This window comes from Arvicanthis niloticus, chromosome 5 (genome assembly GCF_011762505.2).
Source record: "Arvicanthis niloticus isolate mArvNil1 chromosome 5, mArvNil1.pat.X, whole genome shotgun sequence".
NCBI classification, from domain to species: domain Eukaryota; kingdom Metazoa; phylum Chordata; class Mammalia; order Rodentia; family Muridae; genus Arvicanthis; species Arvicanthis niloticus.
In genome coordinates, this window is record NC_047662.1 from 36,913,294 (window position 1) to 36,936,281 (window position 22,988).

The 22,988-nt window shown below is 37.9% G+C and overlaps 1 protein-coding gene and 1 pseudogene across 2 annotated transcripts in view; one reads left to right on the plus strand and one right to left on the minus strand.

Annotated features, from left to right (window-relative positions):
• Positions 1 to 22,988, minus strand: part of Pik3r3 (phosphoinositide-3-kinase regulatory subunit 3) — an 84,131-nt gene that overhangs the window by 49,207 nt on the left and 11,936 nt on the right. The window contains exon 1 of one of the 2 annotated variants that reach the window (XM_076934400.1): positions 22,011 to 22,864. The exons of the other annotated variant lie outside the window; for it this stretch is intronic. Coding sequence (XP_076790515.1) covers positions 22,011 to 22,116 — 106 coding nt within the window. The 5' untranslated portion in view covers positions 22,117 to 22,864. Of the gene's footprint in view, positions 1 to 22,010; positions 22,865 to 22,988 lie in introns of those variants that run through there. 2 annotated transcript variants of the gene reach the window in all.
• Positions 487 to 1,805, plus strand: LOC117708350 (BRCA1-associated RING domain protein 1-like; annotated as a pseudogene).

Below are 22,988 nucleotides of genomic sequence, written 5' to 3' on the forward strand. Positions count from 1 at the left end.
TTTTGGCTTTAAAGATTTATTTTTATTCTAAATGCATAATTGCTTTGCCTGAATGTGAGTATACCATGTATATCTGGTGTCAATAGAGGCTAGAAGAGAGTATTGGATCCCTTGGAACTGTAGTTACATGTAACGGTGAGCAGCATGTGGGTGCTGGAACCAAATCTGGATTCTCTGCAAGAATATTGAGTGCTCTTAACCACTAGTACCCACCCTGAACCATAATTTTAAACCTACGTTTTCTATTGACTTGGTATATCAAAGGATGCAAGTATTTAGTGATCTTTGAACCAAAAACCTTATTTGTTCTACATATATATCAGAAAAAATATAGGTTCTTTGGGTTTTGTTTGTTTTGATTTTCTTGATTGGTTTTGGTTTGGTTTATGTTGTTTGGTTTAAGACAGGGTCATAGTTATGTAGCCCCAGCTAACCTTGAACTCATGCTCCTCCTCCTTCAGACTTCCAAATTCTTGAATTACAGGCATGTTCCACCATCTTAGACTCTCTTTATAATTGGCTGAGCATATAGTGTCTCCAGACACTGTGAACAAGGGTGAAGAGACTCACGAGAAGAAGGTCTATGTAAAAGATCATCTCTCACTAAGGTATAATAGAAACTGTGACCACTGCATCAGGCCCCCTAATCCTACTTCTAAGAGATGTGAAAGCAACATTCCAAGTAGCAATAGAGAAATAAGCTTGCAGAAAAGTACTATTGATCAACTGTTCTTCACTGCCATTAACCCAACTTTAAATTGATGTCACACTCAGAGAAACTACCATATCAGATGATTCCCTTAAACTTTCACTGGGTACACCTCCAATTCTGCTGAATAATTCAACTCACAAATGATGTCGAGCCCCTCCACAGTGAAGTCATCACCCAATACTACACCAGGAAAAGAAATCACAGGAGAGACTTTGCTTCATGTTGTTTCTATTAAAAGCAACAGATGGTAATCTATTGAATACCTTTTGCAAAATGGAAATGACCCAAAAGTTAAAGACCACACTGGATAAACACCATTGCATGAACCCTATAGTCATGGGCACCTGAAGGTATAGAATAGCTGTTCCAGAACAATGCTTTGGTGAACACCACTGGCTATCAGAAACACTCACCAGTCCAACATGTAACTAAGAACGGTCACATAGATACAGTCAAGGCATTACTGTCCTATTATGTCCTTGAGGAATGCTGTCAACAATTTGGTGTGTAGCCTATTGATCATACAGACAATAAGAACATAAGATAATTATTATTGCTGCTACCAGAGAAGAATGAATCATTCTCAACTAGGCAGTGCTCAGCCATGAATGCCAGGCAGCAGAAGAATGGGCTACTGGGCCTGTAAGCAGTGGCTTTCATAACAACAGAAGATGCTCAGCAAACTTGAGATAGCTCTTAAGGCTACAAATGTGCTGAGTTTGACAGAACAGTTCCTCATGTCATTATTCCTGATGATAAAGCTCTAAGTCCTTTGAAGTGTATGCTTGAGGGTTCACAATAGATGCTGGCCTCTTTGCAAAGTACATGAACAGGAAGTTAGTTCTTGGAGGTCGGTAGAGGAGCAGGCTCAACAGAGGGCAACTGTTGCTAAAGCTATCTGATGGATGCTACTTCTTTGGGGGAGGGAGGGTGTAAACTTTAAACATCACCTACAGAATGACCTTCTTAAGCTCACTGCTGTAGCAGGAGACAAGGTCCTCAGTAGAAAGCCCAAGCCAGTGACATGACTCAGACTACCAACAAAGTTGCATACCAGACATCAGCACTTCTATATGAAATACATCATCTATAAAAATCTTGTTTCATTGTCACCCAGTGCTCAGCAGAGCAGTCTAGATGGCTTCTTCCACCTAGCTTATCAGCTACGTAATTAATGGTCTTTGAACTGCTTCCAATTGACAGCTAAATGTCATAAAATGTGAACATTTTAAGTTGAACATGCATGGTTCATGAGAACAGAACCATTGTGATATTCTTGATCATTTACTTTATGTGAAAAAGAAGAACCATTTACATTGTTCACCTTTAAATTGAAAAATAATACAACTGGTACTAGATTAGGAATTTATTTAGAGGCCTAAACTACTTTTAAGATTCTTTTTGTTCTCCTTAGGGTGGGACTAAAACTCAGTGGTAGAGTCTTCAAGAAGGATACATGAGGCACAGGGTTCCACACTGGGAACTGCAAACAAGTTTTCATTTTACAAATGCAAAGAAGTTTTCATTTTACAAATGGCCTGTGGTTTTTGTTGATCAGGTCTTTCAGTTTTATCAGCATCTATCAAAGACTAATAAGTCAGATGGCATCAGAACTACTTGTCAGACCCACAAGTGTTCTATCATTAATTTTGTATTCTTTAGTAAACAGAATATCACTGTATGATTTATTTTGCCTTTGTTATAATAAAGCATCTATCTAAATATACCACTATAGGAGAAAAGTTCTATTGCTATTATCTTTTTCTTATACTGTATTTTAGTTTCTTGGGTTTTTTTCTTGGTCTTTCTTCACATTTATTCATTTTTAAAATCTTGTATATGCATTAGGAAATCATGATGTGAACCACTGGGTGTTAGTGCCAAATTGGCTCATGCAGCATACTTTTATTATGCATACTTGTGTCAACTATATATCTGTGCATACTTTTATTGTATACATTGGCTATCTGCCTACTACGTATCTGTGCATACCTCAATCTTCTCTAACTTCTTTTACTGTCATCATTTCTTTTTTTTTTTTGTTTTTTTTTGTCTCATTTCTTTCTTTTTTTAAAAAGATGTATTTATTTTATATATGTGAGTGCATTGTTGCTGTCTACAGACACACCAGAAGAGTGCATCAGATCCCATTATAGATGATTGTGAGCCACCATATGGTTGCTGGGAATTGAACTCAAGACCTTTGGAAGAGCAGTCAGTGCTCTTAACCACTGAACCATCTCTCCAGTCTGTCATCATTTCTTAAAAGTCTTGCCAGTTTAGAAAACAAATACCATCAGTTCAATAGATTAGAAGCAATCTGTGATAAATTTTTCTGAGCATTACTAAAATAAGTCTATGTGAAGATTTAATTTCTTCCCTATTCCTTTTTCTCTTTCTCTTTACCTTTCCCCTTGCCTACCTTTTATTTGTGATACTGGGAATGGAAGTCAGGGTCTTGTACATCTTGTACATGCTAGTTACCTAGCATAGAACTATAACCCCAGGCCCCTAGTTTTAATCAATCTCTCTCCCCCCCCCTCTCTCTCTCTTGCAGAGGTTGGGGGGAAGCTGCACATACACAAACTCACAACCTTTGGATATTTTGGAGACAATCTTGCTAAGTTACCTAGTTTGGCCTTGAACTCACCCAATTTTAATTTCTTTATAAAGTTTTTATTTTGGTGGGTGGTCAAAGGTGGAGATTTCTCAATTCATGACACTTTCACCACACCCTACACAAAAGCCATAGCAGCAAATATATAGTACGAGTGTGAAGAGCTTCCTCTTGACACTGAAACAGCCAAGGCATAGAAGTAGGAAGGGTACCTGGGCATGAGGGCAGCTTGACCTGTCAGGCCTGCATGCTCTCATTATAAATGGACAAAAATCAATAATTTTAAAATGGTTTTAAAGAAGAGGATTCTTTGATGAATTTTCTCAGAAACTGAGGTGTTTGTGGCACTAAAGTTTGCAGAAATTGGTGCTAAGAGAACCAACAATTTTGCTGTCAAAAGCCAAACAGGGGAGCTTGACAAGCTCTGGGTAGGTGTATACCAGCTCAGAACACAGGAGGCCATGAAGCCAGTCGTCTCCAGATCCACTACTAAGAAAGTCTGAGATTCTGCTCATCATTTGAAAACACACCTTACATAATGTCTCCCTTAACATACTGCTATTTTTTCATGTATATTATGTAAACAAAATAATATTTCCTGGTTCTGGCTTGCCAGGGTGAATAGTACTGTAAGTCTACAACTCTTGCCTATGCTTCATTCAAATCATATTCTAAATCTGGGTAACATCTGGATTAAGCCATGTAAAATCTGGAGATTTTGACCAGGTGGTAGTGGTGCACATTATTAACCCTAGCACTTGGGAGGCAGAGGCTGGCAAATCGTTGTGAGTTTGAGGCTAGCCTGGTCAACAGAACAAACACAAGGAAAGCCAGGGCTACACACAGAAACTTTGTCTAAAAAGCAAACAACAACAAAAAAAATCTGGGGATTTTGGTTGTAGTAGTTTTTTATTATTTTTATTTATTCTGACTCTCAGTTGCTTTGTGTTACATCAGGGTCTCATTCCCGGTCTTGTTTGTATTTCTTCCTTTCTTGTGAATTCCTGTATCTAAAAATGCCTTTGAGGGTTCTTGTCCATGTTTCATTTTCTTGCCTTGCCCCCCCCCTCATATTTTTTTAACTTTTCCCTATCAGTATTAGTATTTCTGAGTACTCTAAATGCTGAATTTTATGCAGTTGGTTTATGTTAGGCTTTTAACACTAGGAAGTTTTACTTCCTTCTATAGAAAAGCTTGCAGTTTTCATGTTTTCCCTAATGGATTTAAACTTCACTCTTATTTACCATAAATCATTAAAATTATTTGTGCTCATAAAAAATTATATGGATCTGACTTTAAAAATTCCATCAGCTAACTTCTACCAAAAAGAAAAAAAAAGGGAGAGAGAAAAGAAACCAAGTATATGAAAAAATATTCAGTATCAATAATCATATGAAAATGCAAATCAAACCACAATGCAGTAACACTTAGCTCAGTAAGAATGGCTCAGTGGTTAAGAACACACACTGCTCTTCCTACAGCCACATGGCAAGCTCACAGCTGTATGTATCTCTAGTTCCTTAGGAGCTGACACCCTCTTATGATTTCCTCAGAAACCAAAAACACACATGATGCACTTAGGCATTCACCTGTACTCATAAAATAAATATAATTTTTTTTTAAAGATTAAGGTTGGCCGGGCAATGGTGGGCCATGCCTGTAATCCCAGCACTTGGGAGGCAGAGGCAGACGGATTTCTGAGTTCGAGGCCAGCCTGGTCTACAGAGTGAGTTCCAGGATAGCCAGGGCTATACAGAAAAACCCTGTCTCGAAAAACCAAAAAAAAAAAAAAAAAAAAAAAAAATGTGTGGAGGGTGCTGGGTGATGGCACAGGCCTTTAATCCCAACACTCTGGAGGCAAAAGCAGGCAGATCCCTGTGAGTTTGAGGCCAACCTGATCTACAGAGAGAGTTCCAAGATAACCAAAGCTACACAGAGAAACCCTTTCTGTTATTTGTGGCATGAAAATAGAAAAATGTCAAGTGAAATAATTAAGACACAGAAAGACAAATACAGCATGATTTCATGCACATGTAAAATATTAAGATGTTGATTTGCAATCCTTCCACTTGAGAGGCAAAAAAGCAGGATCTCAAATGCAAGGTCAGCCTGAGCTATATAGAGATTCTTTCTTTTTTTTTTAAAAAAAAAAAAAAAGGCAGGGGATAGGGGTTGGAGATGAAGCTCAACTCAATGGTAAAGTATTTGCCTATCATGCTCAAGACATGGGCTGGAAAAGGTAGAGAGATTTAAAAAAAAAAAAAAAAAAACATAAATCTTTTTAACCTGATCTAAGCATTAAGATAGACATCATATAGTACCCAACATATGTGTACAGTATTCATGTACAGGCTAAAAATAATTTAAAATTAAAATAATACCTAAAACAATTGTCAACAAATATATGATCCATCCATCAATCCTGCTTATAAGTATATATCCAAAAGAGAAAAAATCTGAGCCTTAAAAGGTATGGTATTGGGCTGGAGAGATGGCTCAGTGGTTAAGAGCACTGGCTGCTCTTCCAGAGGTCCTGAGTTCAATTCCCAGCAACTACATGGTGGCTCACAACCATCTGTAATGGGATCTGATGCCCTCTTCTTGTGTGTCTGAAGACAGCTACAGTATACACACATAAATAAAATAAATCTTTTTTTTAAAGGTATGGTATTAGCACTTCCATATCAATAACCAACTATTTACAACAGCTGAATGGAAGCAAACCAAGTAGTCTATATATTGGCTGGGCATGGTAGTGTACATCAAGTGGTCTATACATTGGCTTGGCATGGTGATGCACACCTTTAACCCAGAACTCTGGAAGCAGAAGCGTGCTGATCTGAGTCTGAGGCCAGCTGGTTTACATAGTGAGTTTCCAAGCCAGCCAGTACTACATAATGAGACCCTGTCTGTGGTATATGTGATTGTGTGTTCAAATGTATGTGGGCACATGTGAGTGTATATAAATATGTGTGCATATATATGGATGAAGGCTAACAGAGTTTTCTCCAACGCTTTCCTATTTATTTGTTTGTTTATTTATTTATTTACTTTGGTTTTTTGAGGCAGAGTTTCTCTATGGAGCCCTGGCTATACGGAAACTCACTCTGTAGACCAAGCTGGCCTCGAACTAGCTAGCAAGCTCCTTGTTCTTTTGTCATACCACTGCGGGAAAATCCTAAAACCCTGTTTCTACTATTACTATGGCACAGCTTCTGAATTCTCCTGAAGGAAATTACAACAGCTTAGAAATTCATGCCGCTTCCAATTTATAGTTTCCAATGGCAACTGAAATTACTGTTTTGTTAGTAATTTATCTGAATGTCTATAAGCAATGACCTTTCCATCCCACAGAGTGACCAATGGTCACTCTAATCTGATCCATGGAGGATATACTTCAAGATCTCAACTAGATACCTAAAACCAATAATAATACCTGAATCTAATAGATACTATCTTCTCCTGTACATTAACTTATAAACTAAATGGAAGAGATTAAGAAAATACAAAAAAAAAAATATATACTGTTAATAAAAAGGTTTTGTGAACGTGGTTTCCCTTGGAATATCTTATTATGCTGTATCTACCCCCTCCTCTAACACTGTGTGATGACGGCACAATGCCTAAATGATGGGATAAAGTGAGGTAACTGAAGAAGGCATTGTGTTACAGGGTTAGGCTATGATGAGGGTTAACCGAACACCAGCCCTGAGATACTCCAACAGTAGGTCTAATAATGAAAGTGGCTACTACGTGACTGACAGGGCCTATGTGTGACAAAGGGGAAGATTCGTGTCCTATGAATGATGTAATGGGTCAGTAGGAGATTTCATCACACTACTCAGGACAATATGCAATTTAACCTTTATCAATTGTTTATAGAATTTTTCATTTAATATTATCAGATTGCAGTTGACCACAAGCACTTGAAACCCTGAAAAGCAAACCCACAAGTGAGAACTGTTTCCTATTTCCCCCTTCTTGTGCCCTTTACCAGAAAAATAATTCTGCTGCCACTCAATTTTTATATCCAACCTGCATTATTCTTGAAACTCAAGTTCAGACTTCTGAGTGTTAGACAAAGTGTTCTCTCTTCCTTTGCTAAACTAATAATCCCTTCATATCTTCAAATCCAGCACCTTCCTGTCCATCTAATCACACAGACTCATTGTTTTGAATTCTACCTATATAAAGCCAGAAAATATGAAACAAGTTCAACTCTAATATTCTTAAATCTGTTTCCTGGGATAGGAATGTGGCTCTGGTAGTAGAGTGCTTGCCTAGAATGTATGAAGCCCTGGGTGTGAACACCAGCCTCACATACACCAGGCATGGCGGCATATGTTTATAATCCCAACAATCAGGAGAATCCTAAATTCAAGGTCATCATGACTACATAGCAAGTTCAGGGATAACCTGCACTACATAAACTGTTCTTCCTTCACTAGTAAACTTTCATGTTTGCTTCATAAGTTTTCTAAAGATGATACATATTTCCTGTTCATTTCCTCACCTCATATTTACTCTTAAATCTATTATTTGATGTCTATTCCACTCCCTAAGTGTGTCTTATCAAGGCCTCCTTACAGAAAAGTACAGTAGAATCTACATATTTCACATATCATCTTGGGTTTAATCCTGGTAGGAATCTATTTCCTTTTTGAAAACGCATCCCTGGTTCTTTTCTTACCTTCATTGCTTATTCTGACTCTCAAAACTAACCACCCTAGCTTAGCAAATTGTTTCAAGAGCTAGCTACTACAGACAGGATAACATTTGAACTCAACACAGCATAGACGGCCTGCACTGCCTTTGTTTCTGACCACTCTTCCAGGCTCATTTTTCTAGAGCTTTCCCACAGGTACTTTTCATCCTGGATACAACAAAATGCCCATAGCTCCTCCAAACACACAACTCTCATGGCTCTACACCTCACAGAACACCATCCTTACCTTCTCTCTTCAGTCTCAGTCTCACTCCTTTTTCGAAATACAGTTGTGTTTGTTTTGTTTTGTTTCAAAACAGGGTTTCTCTGTGTAGCACGAGCTGTCCTGGCAATCACTCTATAGACCAGGCTGGCCTCAAACTCAGAGATCTGCCTACTTCTGCCTCCAGAATGCTGGGATTAAACACATGTACTACCAAGTCCGGCTTTTGGTTGGTAAAATTTTATCTTCTTCATATTTAGAATTACTGACAGAATAACTACCCTCATAAAAATTGTCCATATGCCATCCTCTGAATATGTTCCATCACTTGATTAAATGAGTTCTGCAGAGGTAATTAAAATTACTAGGTTGAAGAGTGAATACATTAACACATGCACAGAGTTTCAGTACTCAGGAGGCTGAGAAGAAAGATCACAAGTTTAAGAGCAGTCTTGACTTCACAGTAAGAAACCATCTCAAACAACCAAAATAAGATTATTTAAAATGGGAAGGTTATTTTTGATCCATGTGGACTAAGGTTATGGCAAGAACTCTTATAAAAAGGAAAATAAAGAATGACGGTAGTGGTGCACGCCTTTAATCCCAGAAGGCAGAGGCAAGTAGATTTCTGAGTTTGAGGCCAGCCTGACCTATATACGGAGTTCCAGGTTAGCCAATGATACAGAGTGAGCAATTGTCCAAGAAAAAAGTAAAAATCAACTAATACACAACAAAATACCTTATACTAACAAAAAAGAAACTACCATTACACGGAAACTATAGATAATATTGAATGAAAAGAATAAGAAAATACATTCTTCAAAATCCCATGTATAACAAACTCAAAATCAGATAGAGATAATATGCATCATTTAGGGATTTAACTATAAAGAAAAAAGTAATTGCTATAAAAAGTCAACTTAATAATTATCTGTTGAGATAAAGGGTCTAATTGGAAACAGGAATGCCTGAGACTTCTGAGAAGCTGGCTATCTCCATCTTTATGTAGGTGGTAGTTATAGGGTGGTTCACTTTGTATCAATTCATTAAATTACACATTTATATTTTAGATATTTCTGGTATATATTTTACAGTAAGGTTAAGTTACTATATTAGTGAAACCTTCTGTACTTTACTCAAAGTAAAATAGCAATTCCTTCTCTGCCCTCCACCTCCCTTTGCTAGTAACTTCATTTTCTACACTACTTATGTCTACCTAACTATATTTACTTCTTATTTGCAAACTATTTTATCCCCACCCATAGAACAACACAAGGATTGTTTTGTCCACTTGCTACATCCCATCAAATGAATGCATGAAAAATACCTTCATACCTTTTTTTGTGTTTGTACAATCCTAAACAAAAGATGTAAAATATACTTTGTATTTTAGTTGTTTTATAAAAATGGAATCTTTCTTTCTGGTTCACCTTCTGTGGTAGAACTACCACCAAGATACAGATTTATGTAAAAACCCTTAAAGGAAAGACCATCACCCTGAAGGCTGGAACCCTCAGAACACACCACAGACACAGACATACACACAAATAAATGAAATGTAATTTAAAGGGTAATACAATATTCATAAAATGAAAGTGTACATTTGATGACAGCCAGATGAAAATGAAGGGGTTATACAGGGAAGTAATTCATGTATTTAACAATGTGGGTCTCCTTGATCATAGTCTGAGCTTCTTGACAATAAGGCTTATGTCATTTTCAGATTATCAGTGAAGAGAGTAAATAGAATGTTCATTAACTATACTACAAAGATCACTGCCCTATTCACTAGTCGGCTAATCACCCAGCAACAGCCCTTATTGATCAGGAGTGGACCATAAACCTACTTTTAGACCATCTCCACCTTACGACACTGATTGCAAGTGGTATAAAAATTATTTTTTAAGAAAAATCAAGAAGCTATTGCCTAAATAAATGGGAAGAAAAGTGGATATCTAAAAAATAGCATCTGTTTTTTCTTTTCAATAGACACAGTTATCATTTCTCTAAAATACCTTGTTCCTTTCCAACACTGGTAAGAAATTTAGTTGGGACCTGTTCCTCAGCTCCAGGAATGGGAGCTTGTCATAGCAGTGATTCTAAAAGTGTGGTTTGTGAATAGCAAAGCCAGTCTCACTCATGTTACAAATTCCTAGAACTCAAACTCATGGGGACCTAATAAAACAGAAAGCATGAAGGTAAGGACAAGCAGTATGTGTTTTGACAAACCCTTGAAGTAGTTCTAATAGCTACTGTCTAGACAAAAAAAGCTGCCCAGATCTTAAAGCAGTGATCCTTTAGAACATAGGGGTGGTCTGATTACATCCAAGATCACAATTTTTGTGTCATGCTTATGTAACATAATCTTTATCATCTATGAATAAGGATGCGTGTAATTCCAGGAGCCAAAGGCAGCAGCCACCTTTATCACCAGAAAAGCCAACTTGAGAAAAAAGCCAACAAAGATTTGTAATTCCAAAAGAACTGGAGAAAGACAATATCAAAGCTTAATAGCATTGGTCATACCAAGCCAGATGCCCTTACTCTTTGGTCTTTTCAGTTACATAAGTTATAGATTCTTTGTTTTAGTGAATTTCTGTTGAATTTTCTATTCGGATATCTACTGCATCAAATTACACATCACTATACAGAAAATGTACTAGAAGATGTTGTCCAGTTAACAGCCTTTCCCTAAATTAGGATTGCCAGACTTAACAAACACAAATATAAAACACCCAAATAAATTTGAATTTCAAATAAACAATACTTTTTAGTATATGTCCGAAATATTGTATGAGACACAAAGTATATATTTTCTCTGACAACCCTAAAGTCCCATTACTGAACCCTAGAAACCAAAAAGCAGTTCAGCTCAGTCCCAGTTCAATATGTGACAGCTACTTTTATAATTAATGATTATTTGGAAAAAGACTAACCCCCAAGTTCTGAATTAATATCCCACAAGTCTAAATCACCTAGTGATACTTTTTAAATTAAGCAGATAGCTTTCTAAAAGTCAAAACATGGCCGCTAAATGGAACAAAAACAAAAGTGTTACTGCATAATGTATTCACAGATGCATGCATATGGGTCTTGGGGGTTGAGCTCAGGTCATTAGGCTGTGTAGCAAGTACCTTTACCTGTGAGCCATTCTTCTGGTCCATTTTTTAAAATTATTTATGTTTATTAGTAGTAGTTTAGCTTCTTTATTCCTTATTAGGCTATTAATTCCATTACGATAGGAACTGAATCAGTAATTGCTCAGTTTCCAAAACCTAGCTGTTAGTAACTAGTGGTTGACTAAATGTTTGAATCATACTAAGAAAAATAAGCAGAGGAGAAATGTATGAATTACTGGTGTGATTATAGAGAATAAACAGCTTAGTACATATGTGGATTAATGTATCTTAAGTTTTGTTGAAAACTTTTTTGTTTGTTTGTAAAGTGGGAATTGTGTTTGATGTGTCTGATAGACAAATGAGGTCCAAATCAGGAAAGGTCTGAGTGCACTTGGGGTTAGACTGCTGATCTGACCAGCAGCTGTGTAGCACCATTAACTGGTTGCCAAAATGAAAAATAGACAGATTAAAGAGAAATTGGGCCTGGCTTTTAACACTAGCACTTGGGAGGCAGATGCAGGTGGATCTCATGAGTTTGAGGCTAGCCTGTTCTACTTAGCTAGTTCCAGGCCATCCAGGGATACAAAGTGAAACCCTGCCAAAAAAAAAAAAAAAAGTACGGAAGTTATCTTAGTATAGATAAAGAGGTTATGAATGCTTAAAGGTTAACAGCAGTCAGAATAGACAGCAGCTTTGTACAAGAAGAATTGAGAGGACAGAATATTCTGAGGAAAAAGGAAGGTTTGAGTCATATGGCCTGCTGAATAAAATGACAGTGAAAGGCCCTTCTTTTCATCTTTTAAAAAGGGTTTTCTCTCCCATCCTCTCTCCTTCCTTTCTTTCTCCTTTTATTCCCTGTCTTCCGTTTTTTTAAGACTAGGTCTCACAGTGTTGCCTGGGCTGGCCTCAAACTTGCCTAGTCTCTGAGGGAACACACACACAAAACGTTAAAAAAACACCCATACACAGACCAAAAACTGAGTAAAAAGTTCTTCTTTTTTTTAAACATAGTAATGCCCCGGCATGTCAATATTACACTGCAACCAGTCTAATCCACCTAATTTAAACTTGAGCCAGAAAAAAAACTACATAAATAAGAGAAAATATATAAGTCTATATTGATTATTATAAGGTACTAACAACTTTAACATAAAATTAAATGTGTATGGCATGGTTTCTTTGAATTTCTTCTTCCTGGCAAAGCCCAAAGGAGAAACTAAGAACCTTCAGGGAAATTTTCTTTTCAAAGCTACTTTTTAAAAATAATTTTTAAAGATTTATTTTATTTTAATGTATATAAGTGTTTCGCCTGCATGTATGTCTATGTATCATGTGCATGGATGGTGTTCTTGGAGGTAGAAGAGGGTATCAGATCTCCTGGAACCAGAGTTACCAATAGTTATAGGCCAACAAATTAACCACTGAACCATCTCTCCAGCCTCTTAAAGTTATCTTTTAAAGTAAATTATAGTACAAACTAGATTTATACTCAGTTATTTATAAATACATTATGGCAGCTCTTCCTAAAATAACCAAAGCCAAGTATACTTCTACTAACCAATTAAATTTCAGAGATCAGAATAATAACACTTTGAGAGAAAATAGTAAAAATACATAGCTTTTACTTAACTTTTTTTATCAACTCACATACAGAAATATAAAGCTAAGAAACTAGAAAAGTCAGTTTGAAGTGGAATGCCATATAGTTGACAATAACAACAAGTTTTTCATTACATTTTGTGTGGATCTATGTATGTGATCACATGTACAGATGTAACATACTATAGAGGTCAACAGTGACCTGAAGGAGTTGGTTCTCTCCTTCCATCATGTAGGTCCCAGAGATCAAATTTAATAGACATGCTTGTTGGTAAGTACCTTTACCTGCTGAGACATTTCACTGGGGCCTTCACTCAAGTTTGAAAGCCAAAGTTCTTATAATGGTTCACAATGTCTTAAAGAATATAATGCTCCGGGCGGTGGTGGCGCACACCTTTAATCCCAGCACTTGGGAGGCAGAGGCAGGCGAATTTCTGAGTTCAAGGCCAGCCTGGTCTACCGAGTGAGTTCCAGGACAGCCAAGGCTATACAGAGAAACCCTGTCTCGAAAAACCAAAAAAAGAATATAATGCTCTACCACCACCTATATCATCTTCTCTCTTTCTCTCTCTCTCTCTCTCTCTCTCTCTGTGTGTGTGTGTGTGTGTGTGTGTGTGTGTGTGTGTGTGTGTGTGCCTATCTCTCTCTCTCTCTCCACTCTCTTTTTTGGTTTTTCAAGATAGGGTTTTATTGTGCAGCCCTGGTTGTCCTGGATCTACATTCTGTACATCAGGCTGGCCTTGAATTCACAGAAATCCACCTGCTTCAGTCTCCAGAGTTCTAGGATTAAAGGTGTGTGACATTACTGCCTAACCATCATCTCTCTTTTTTTTTTCTTAAGATTTATTTTTACTGCTGGGCACAGGGCTCATGCCTTTGATCCCAATACTCTGGAAACAGAGGCAGGTGAATCTTTGTGAGTTCAAGGCCACTCTAGCTGGTCTACCCAGAGTTCCAGGACAGCAAAGTCTACATAGAGAAATTCTGTCTCAAAAAAAAAAAAAAAATCACCATGTGTGTGTGCAGATGTCTTAGTATATGATGTCTATGAAGCCAGAGGAATCAGCCCTCCCTAGAGCTGGAGTTACAGGTGGTCTGAGACACCCTGCATGGGTACTGGGTAAAGAACTCCAGTCCTTTGAACCCTTAAATACTAAGAATTTTCTCCAACTCTTTTTAAAAAAAATTGTTGGTGCATGCATAATATGTGTACACACCTCTGTCTGTGTTGGCAGGTGTGGGTATGAAAGAGAACAACGTCAAACGTTGGTCGAGTACTATCTTGTTTGGGACAGGGTCTGTGTTGTCTGCCATTGCACTGCGTATGTCAGGAAAGTTTCTAGGGATTCTATTCATATTCATATCTTGCCATAGGGGCCTGAAATTACAAGGGTTTGGGGGAATCTGAACTCAAGTTCTCACACTTGCACTGAAAATGCTTTCAACATTGAGCCATCTCTTCAGCTTGTTTTTATTTCTTACACTTTCTCTTCATTCTACTCCAGCCCACGCTGGCCTCCTATGTGATCCCTGAATATGGTCCTGACCCAAGGCAAGTCATTAGATATTGTATCTACCTGAAAAATTCCCCTGCTCTCATGTCTGCCATATATGTGTATTAAACTTAAGAATCTGTTGATTGTCTTCCCTTACTTCAAAATGTGAAGACTTGTTTTGCTCATTGCTGCACCTAGAACAGTGTCTAACAGTCAAGAAATTGTTAAAAGTATCAGTGAATTAATACACAAAAGTAGGAATTAGGGAGATGGCTCAGTGGGTAACATGTTAGCTGAACAAGCATGAGGACCTTGACTTTGGATCACAGCACTCCTGGCATGGCAGTGTATGCCTATATTCCCAGTACTGGGAGGAAGAGACATGAGAAATTCTAGAGCTCACTGGCTAGCCAGTCTAGCTAATCTGTGAGTGTTGGGTCCTATGAAAGATAATGTGGAAAGCAATCCAGAAAGACAATCAGTACTGCCTTCTGACATTCATACGAACACATCACACACACACACACACACACACACACACACACACACACACACACACACACACAATTAACTTTCACAGTAACCCTACCAAAGGATCAGAACCACTTCCATTTTTTTTCTGTGTGTATGTTCATGTACAGGTACAGGTAAGCAGGCTAGGATTATAAGCATGTACCACCATGCCCAGTTTTTTGGATGGATTCTAGGATCAGAAGTCAGGTCTTTATGTCTGTCAATGCACTTGACCAGTGGAGCTGTCACCCTAGACTCACCTCCATTTTTTTTTTTAAATGAGAAAAATATAACACATGTAAATTATCCAGAGAAGCACGCTAACAAGTAGCAGAGACACATTATCAAGTCAGGAAATTTATTCCAAAGCTACCTCTCTTAAACATCCTATGCTATAGCCTCTAGTTTCCAACATACTGGGGATGGGGGAACATAACCAATATTTAGGTATATCACACATGTTAATTAAAAGACATAATCTATAGATAACTTTATAGTGGTCTCCTAATTTTTAAGGCTAGTTCTCAAATCATAACCCATTCCAAGTTTACTTCATTTACTTTAGACTTTAAAGTTTATGGGCCAGCCGGGCGGTGGACGCCTTTAATCCCAGCACTTGGGAGGCAGAGGCAGGCAAATTTCTGAGTTCAAGGCCAGCCTGGTCTACAGAGTGAGTTCCAGGACAGCCAGGACTACACAGAGAAACCCTGTCTCGAAAAACAAAAAACAAAACAAAACAAAAACAAACAAACAAAACAAAAAACAAAAAAAATACAGTTTATGGGCCAGTGAGTTGGGTCAATGGGTAAAGAAAGGCACTTGCTGACCCTATGATGGTAGAGAGAACCAACTCCTACAAGTTGTCCTCTAACCTCCATATGTACATGTGTGCACACACATATACACTGAGATATACACACACACTAAATTAAAATGTAAGAAGTTTATAGTTACTCAATGTTCTCTTACATTTTTAGTTACTATGCAAATAAACCTTATTTCAGACCTAATATTCCTCAACTGAGAAGAGTATCAACCAGAGAGGTTGCCTTCTTCCTGAAATAAGTAACTGACAAAACAGGAAAAGGTCTATCTTACAGTTTGCTTTATTTTTCTTCCTTCAAGACACAAGGTCTTACAGTGAAGTTCAGGCTGACCTCAAACTCCTGCCTCAGCCTCCAAAGTACAGTGCTGGAATTAAAGGCATGTATAAACACACCTGCTTTCATTTATGTTTTTTTTTTAACTCGGTGATGCAGTGAGTTTATTGGGCTTACTATCTGTCTATGCTTTGTGTGTAAGTAAAAACAATCAAACCACAGCACTTGTGTAGAGGCCAGAGGACAACTTTATAGAGTCAGTTCTCTCCTTCCACCTCTCCGTGGGTCCTGAGGACCAAACTCAGGTCAGCAGGCCCCGCAGAGCAAGCACTTTATGCACTGAGCATCTGACAACCTGAGTTTAACCTCTGAGACCCAAACGGGTAAAGGGTTGGAAACAACTCCTACAATTGGTTCCTCTGACCCTGATGTGAGTGTGTACACACATGCACATGTGCACGCACACACACACATACATACACATACACACACATCAATAAATAAATGTAAAAAAAAACAATTAGTTATCTACTGAGAAAATGCTGCTGACTAAATTTCAAAAATTTATCATAGTGAGACCCAAAATGGTTAAAAATCTTAGGAATCCTGTCATTTAATTTAAAAAAAGAATCACCGGGCAGTGGTGGCACACACCTTTAACCATAGCACTTGTGAGGCAGAGGCAGGCAGATTTCTGAGTTTGAGGCCAACCTGGTCTACAGACTGAGTTCCAGGACAGCCAGGGATTCACAGAGAAACCCTGTCTCAAAACAACAACAACAACAACAACAACAAAACAAAAAAACAAAAAAAAAATCATTTATTACATTTTCTACCGTTAGAGTAAGAACAACAACAATGTGTGGAGCTGGAGAGATGCCTCAACAGTTAAGAGCGATGACTGCTCTTTTAGAAGACCTGGGTTCAATTCCTAGCACTGTTAGCAAGAACTTTTACCTAATGAACTATCTTGCCAGCCTAGCCCACAATCCTAACTCTTGATAGTACTTTTTCTTTTTTTGGAGACAGATCTCATATCCCAGGCTAGTCTCAACTCCCTGTGTGGCTGTGATCGTCTTGTATTCTCTACATAGATTACAGACCTGTATCACCGCACTCAGTTCACCTGGTGTGGAGGGTCACACCCGGAGCATCCTATATGCTAGACAAGCATTCTAACAACTAATTACATTTCTATCCCAATCTTAACATTTTGAAGGTATCTTTACATTTCATATAAACAGTATTTCTATAGCTGCCAGAAAATGCAGGAACATTAAAATATGAAACCCAGGCCACAAAGATGGTTCAGTGAGTAAAGGTGCTTGCTGCCAACCCTGACAACCTGAGTTTGATCTCCAGGATTCACATGGTGAGAAAAAGAACCAACTCCTGTAATTTGTCATCTGATCACCACAGGCACACCATGGCATTCCTGCTCCCACACATAAATAGATGATAGATAGATAGATAGATAGATAGATAAGATAGATATTAATTTTCCAAAAACATATTAAACTCCTATTTGGATTCAATGCAATTCCTTTTCTTTTTCTTTCTTTCTATCTTTCTATATTTTTTGAGCCATCTCTCCAACCCCACAGACACAATTCTAAAGACTAAAAATCTAGCCAGGCAGTGGTGGTACATGCCTTTCATCCCAGGGGTTCTCTGAGTTAAGAGACTAGCCTAGTCTACAGAGTGAGTTTCAGGACAGCCAGGGCTACACAGAGAAACCATGTCTTGAAAAACCAAACCAAGAGGAAGGAAAGAAGGAAGGAAAGAAGGAAGGAAGGAAGGAAGGAAGGAAGGAAGGAAGGAAGGAAGGAAGGAAGAATAAAATGAATGATAGTTATTGAAAAGATTAAGACAGGTTAGAGGGAAAGCTCTTTGGAAGATAGTTTTTAAGGCAATATCAGATAAAAAACGTATTATATTTATAATTCAGACTAAAGTCAACATATAAACAATACACAAAAATATTAATAATACTCCAATTAAGGGCCTAAATAAACTAACTCCAAAGCTAGGCTATTGCAATAGCCAAGAAGTGACGTGATCAAGGACCTTAAGCAAAAAAAAACCACCTAAACTTAGAAAGAAAGAGGGACACTTAGTTACCTATAACATATATTGATTAAATTGCCTACTACTTCCAAAACCCTAAACAAGGAAAGAAACTTCCAACCAAGCAGAAACACAATTCCATCGGACAAACTATTCATAAATAAATGCAGCAGCCACTCTAAACATGATAAAAAAAATTCCATCTAAGAAGTATGCTTTTAAAAAAAGAAAGAAAGAAAAAGAAAAGGGAAGAATGTCTTCTAACAAAGGGTATCAGGAAGTACATATTCTGGGGGGGAAATGCATCTGATTTAAGTTAAAAACATATAACATTTTGACAAGCGACCATTACAAGTGATTAAGAAAAGACAAAAGCATACATTAAAGTAACAAGAAGAAAAAATAGCGTCCATAGAAGTTATGATAGACTCCAGGAGAAAAATGGATGAGAAAATTAGGAAGAAAAAGAAAGATGGATTTATATGCAAGGATAACCAATGTGGGGTGCATGTGTATGTGTGTGTGTGTGTTGTATGTGTGCATATATATACATATATATGTATGTATACATATGTATGTATACATGTATATATACACATATATATACATATATATATATATATATATATAGAGAGAGAGAGAGAGAGAGAGAGGCAAAGAAGCCATTGGGATTTTTTTTTTCTTCTGAGGTAGGGTTTTTCTGTGTAGGTTTAGTTATCCTATAACTCACTCTGTAGACCAGGCTGACCTAAAACTCAAAATATCCACCTGACTCTGCCTCCAGAGTGCTGGGATTAAAGGCATGACCACCACCACCCAGCACCTTTGGAAGATTTTTTTTAAAGGTAAATCATCATAAAATATTGTAACAATAAAACTGTAAGCTGGGGACTAGAGAGATGATGGCTCAGCAGTCAAGAGCCCTTTTTGCTTTTCCAGAGGACCCTGGAGTTCAATTCCCAGCACTCACATCATGGCTCACAACTATATCTCCAGTTGGAGGCGATCCAGTGTCCTCTTCTGGCCTGAGGGCCCCAGGCATGACACGTAGTGCACTGATAAACACCAGGCAAAACATCCACAAACAAAAACTATAGACTGCATTGAAGAGAAATAGGAAAACAATAACCTCTCCCCCAGTCCAGGAAGGAAGAACTTTTTGTTAGGGTGGAAGGCTAGGAAAAGATGGATAGAAACATGCTGCCAATCAAAGGGGACTGGAACTGGAAAGAGTTGGTAAGGGGGACTGAATATGGTTAAAAAATGTTGTATAAAACTATCCAAAAAAATGTTAGTATCATTGTATCTTGAAAAAAAAAAAAAGATATGTCTTATTTAGCTGTTTTTGTTTCTTCACTGGTAATCAAAGAACTGCTCTAAAGTAATTATTATGGTTCCTGATAACTTAAATAAAATATAATTTGGCATTAAACAATTAAAATATGTAATGCACATGTAAAAATGTGTACACATACATACACACACAGAGATATACACACATTCACTTTATGTCAGGTGTGGTGGCTCACTCCTTTAATCTTAGCACTTGGGAAGCAGAGGCAAGTAGATTTCTATGGGTTCAAGGCCAACATAGTCTACATAAAGTAAGTTCTGTGCCTCAAAAACAAGAAGACAAACAAAAAACAAAAACAAAAAAAGGGAGGAAAGAAAATATATTCAATTTATAGTCAGTGTTTCAGCATATTTAAAAGCAGCTTCTTTTTTGAAATACTATTAGGAACAACCATATTCTATAGTAAGGATATAAAACATACTAGTATAAATGTATTTTCAGTGTTCTGAATATTTAGTATACAGAATTTCATTCAAGGATAAACATCTTAAATTCAAAAGTTTATTTCAGTGAAAAAGAAAGTTTGGATCAGAATTTTCTAAACATACATATTAAAACCCACATTTTGCATAATTATAATAGCCTTCTGAAAAATTATTTTGGGCCCAAACATAGTGGCACATGCCTGTAATCTTAACACTTCAGAAGATAAGACAGGAGGAATGCAAGTTTGAGAGGGCAGCCTAGACCATACAGAGCTATAGGTTAGCCTGAGCTATACTGTTGGACTCAGGCTCAAAAAATAAACAAATAATATATATATATTCAGCTCAACTTGGTCAATATTTTTCTATAAAATTAAAATTTTCAAACATTAGTACCTTCTTTATTTTCTACCCTCCTCCCTCTCAACTCCCCGCCCAATAAATTCCCTTTGTATGTCTGGAAGGCAAGATACTCTATGATCCAGCGTGATTCTAAGGCGATGTGGATATACAATTCTTACAAATACAGATATATAGCATTATTCACTCTTTATGAGAGAGAGACCACTGATGGCCTGGATTTCTGAACATATGAATGACAAATGTATGTCACAGAGGCTATGCTTTACCATTGGGGGAAACAAAGGGGAAACACACAATAGACAGTGGTAAATCTCACAAACTTTATAAACACTGGAAAGCGTCAACTGGATCACAACCACAATTACAAACGTAAACCAAGACAGTACTAAGACAAAGGAAAAGAGAAAAACTCTTAGTGGTCATTAAGAGTTTTCAGAAAAGGGTCATTCAATACTGTTATTACTTTTTAAGGCATCATTTACACTATCACTAATTTTTTAAGATAATCCACCACTCACAAGGATGCAGAAATAATTGCTACATACCTTCTACAAGACATTTATTCTCCATTATACTTGCATGGACTCCATTCCTTTCCAATGTTTCCAAAAATATATAGTCTTACAATAAGCAAGGTTCTCTAATGAGAAACACTTTATTCTGTAGACTTAACTATAACACAGTTTAAAAGGCAACAAATTTATCCTCAATTAAAAATAAAGAATCACAAAGGCCCTCTGCTTATTCAAAATCATTACATAAAGCACTGTCTATAAATGCAAAGAGGATTTGAATATCTGACAGCTATAATAACTATAAAATGAGGCATACTTTAAAAAACAAAAAACTTTTGTTTTTCTTTCTTTTTCCTTCATTGTGAGAAACACAGAATATCTCTAGTGGCCTCAAAATCCTCAAATAAAAATATGTTCATATTACACTTCACATGTACATATATGGAAACCTATCACATATATGTATATATCCCATTCACGGGAAAGAGAAAGATTCTCTATTTTTAAGAGTCGAAATTATATCAATTCTATCCTCCAAATTAAGTTAAATCACCATAAATTAATTAACCAGTAGTAAATACTACATGCAGACCTAAGAAACTATATGCACAGAAGGCAAAAAGCCTCAGACTAAGGCCATGAATGAATAAGACCGCCCAATCCCTGAAAATCACTAACCGGCATTTGGTTTCTAAGAGGAGAAGTCTCAAAATGAATAATCACAAAGGCAACTCAGTTTCTAAAGTTAACCAGGGTAAGATAACAACGAACCAAATCAGACAACTGCATTAAAGTATAAGCTTTAAGGAATCACCACAAAGGGAAAGTCTGCCTTCAAGCATGGATTATAAAACATTGCCAGTAGAAATCTTGAATTATTTAAAAAAAAAAAAAGTGGAGGGCCGTCAAAAACCTGAATGACATGCAAAGGCCAAACCAAAACGGGTCTTTCCTCCCACCCCCACTCCAGTCCCCCCCACCCCCACCTTCTCTGGACAATGGGATCAGGGTCCTAACTGCAAACTTTAAAGGTGTAAGCCAGAACAGTTTTACTGCAGCTATAACTGCAATCTGTCCCTCATCCCGAACCTGGCGCACCAAGAATACTTCTGGCCTGAAAACGTCACCGGGGTTTTGTTAAGCACAAATCAAACCCGTCCAAACAGTTTTTTTAAAAAAATTAAAAGTTTGCTCTCAAATACCTGGAGGATCCATTTCAATATAAAATATCAGTTCTGTCGAATAGGGCATCATCACCTCCCTCCAGTCTGCGTCATCGCGGTCCATACTCCACACCGTATTGTACATCGCGCTGTCAGGGTCAGGTCGTCAGGAAATATATAGAAAGCATATATATCTTTTATCTGATATTTAAAAATCTAAATATATTTTGCAAAAGTTCCACACGGAAATGTACGTGGGGGGTTCCAACGGCCAGTACAAGTCCAGCCAAACTACTGGGATGAGGACAAGGTCCTTCCCTTCTCTCCTCCTAAAGCACCCAACAAAATGCCCCGAACTTTCAAGCTACGGGGTTTTTACCTCAGAGGGTTACAGGGAAGCTCAGAAAGCAAAGAGCAGTGGTGTTAAAAAGCAGCTTCCCGAAAATCCTTCCTACACAATCGCTCTCCAAAGGGAAAAGCTCCCACCGCCTCCTAATCTTTCAGCGGAAGCCACTTTTGTGTCCTTCGGGGAAGAGAGAATGGAGAGGAAGGGGGGAAAAAAATAAAAGAACGCGTTGGGAGAAAGCCGGGGAAGTGACAAAGGCTTGAAAAGGGGGGTTGCGTTCAAGTTTCGGGGTCCCACTGGTCTGCAGAGAGCGATTCCCTCTGGGACTGGGACTCGGGCTCTGTTCGCGTCAGGCTGGGAACCCAAGCTTCGCAGCTTCGGGATGGCGACCCCTTGAAGAGTCCAGTCAGCTCGACTCTGCCGGTGTAGTAAAGGTAACCACGACAGCGCCGGCTCCCCTCACGCTCTGCCCTGGCTCCAACCACTAGAGTTTCATTTTAACTGCGCTGAGGGGACCTCCTCCCCCGCCCCCCTTGCCACCCCCGCTGAGGCGCCACCCAACCGTGCGGGACAGGAGGAACAGTCGGTAGCTCGACTGTCCTTTCCACTTCTTTTCACCCTAACGTGCAAAAATTGTCAAGAACCTGAGAAAGAAGGCTGCCACTGTCCTC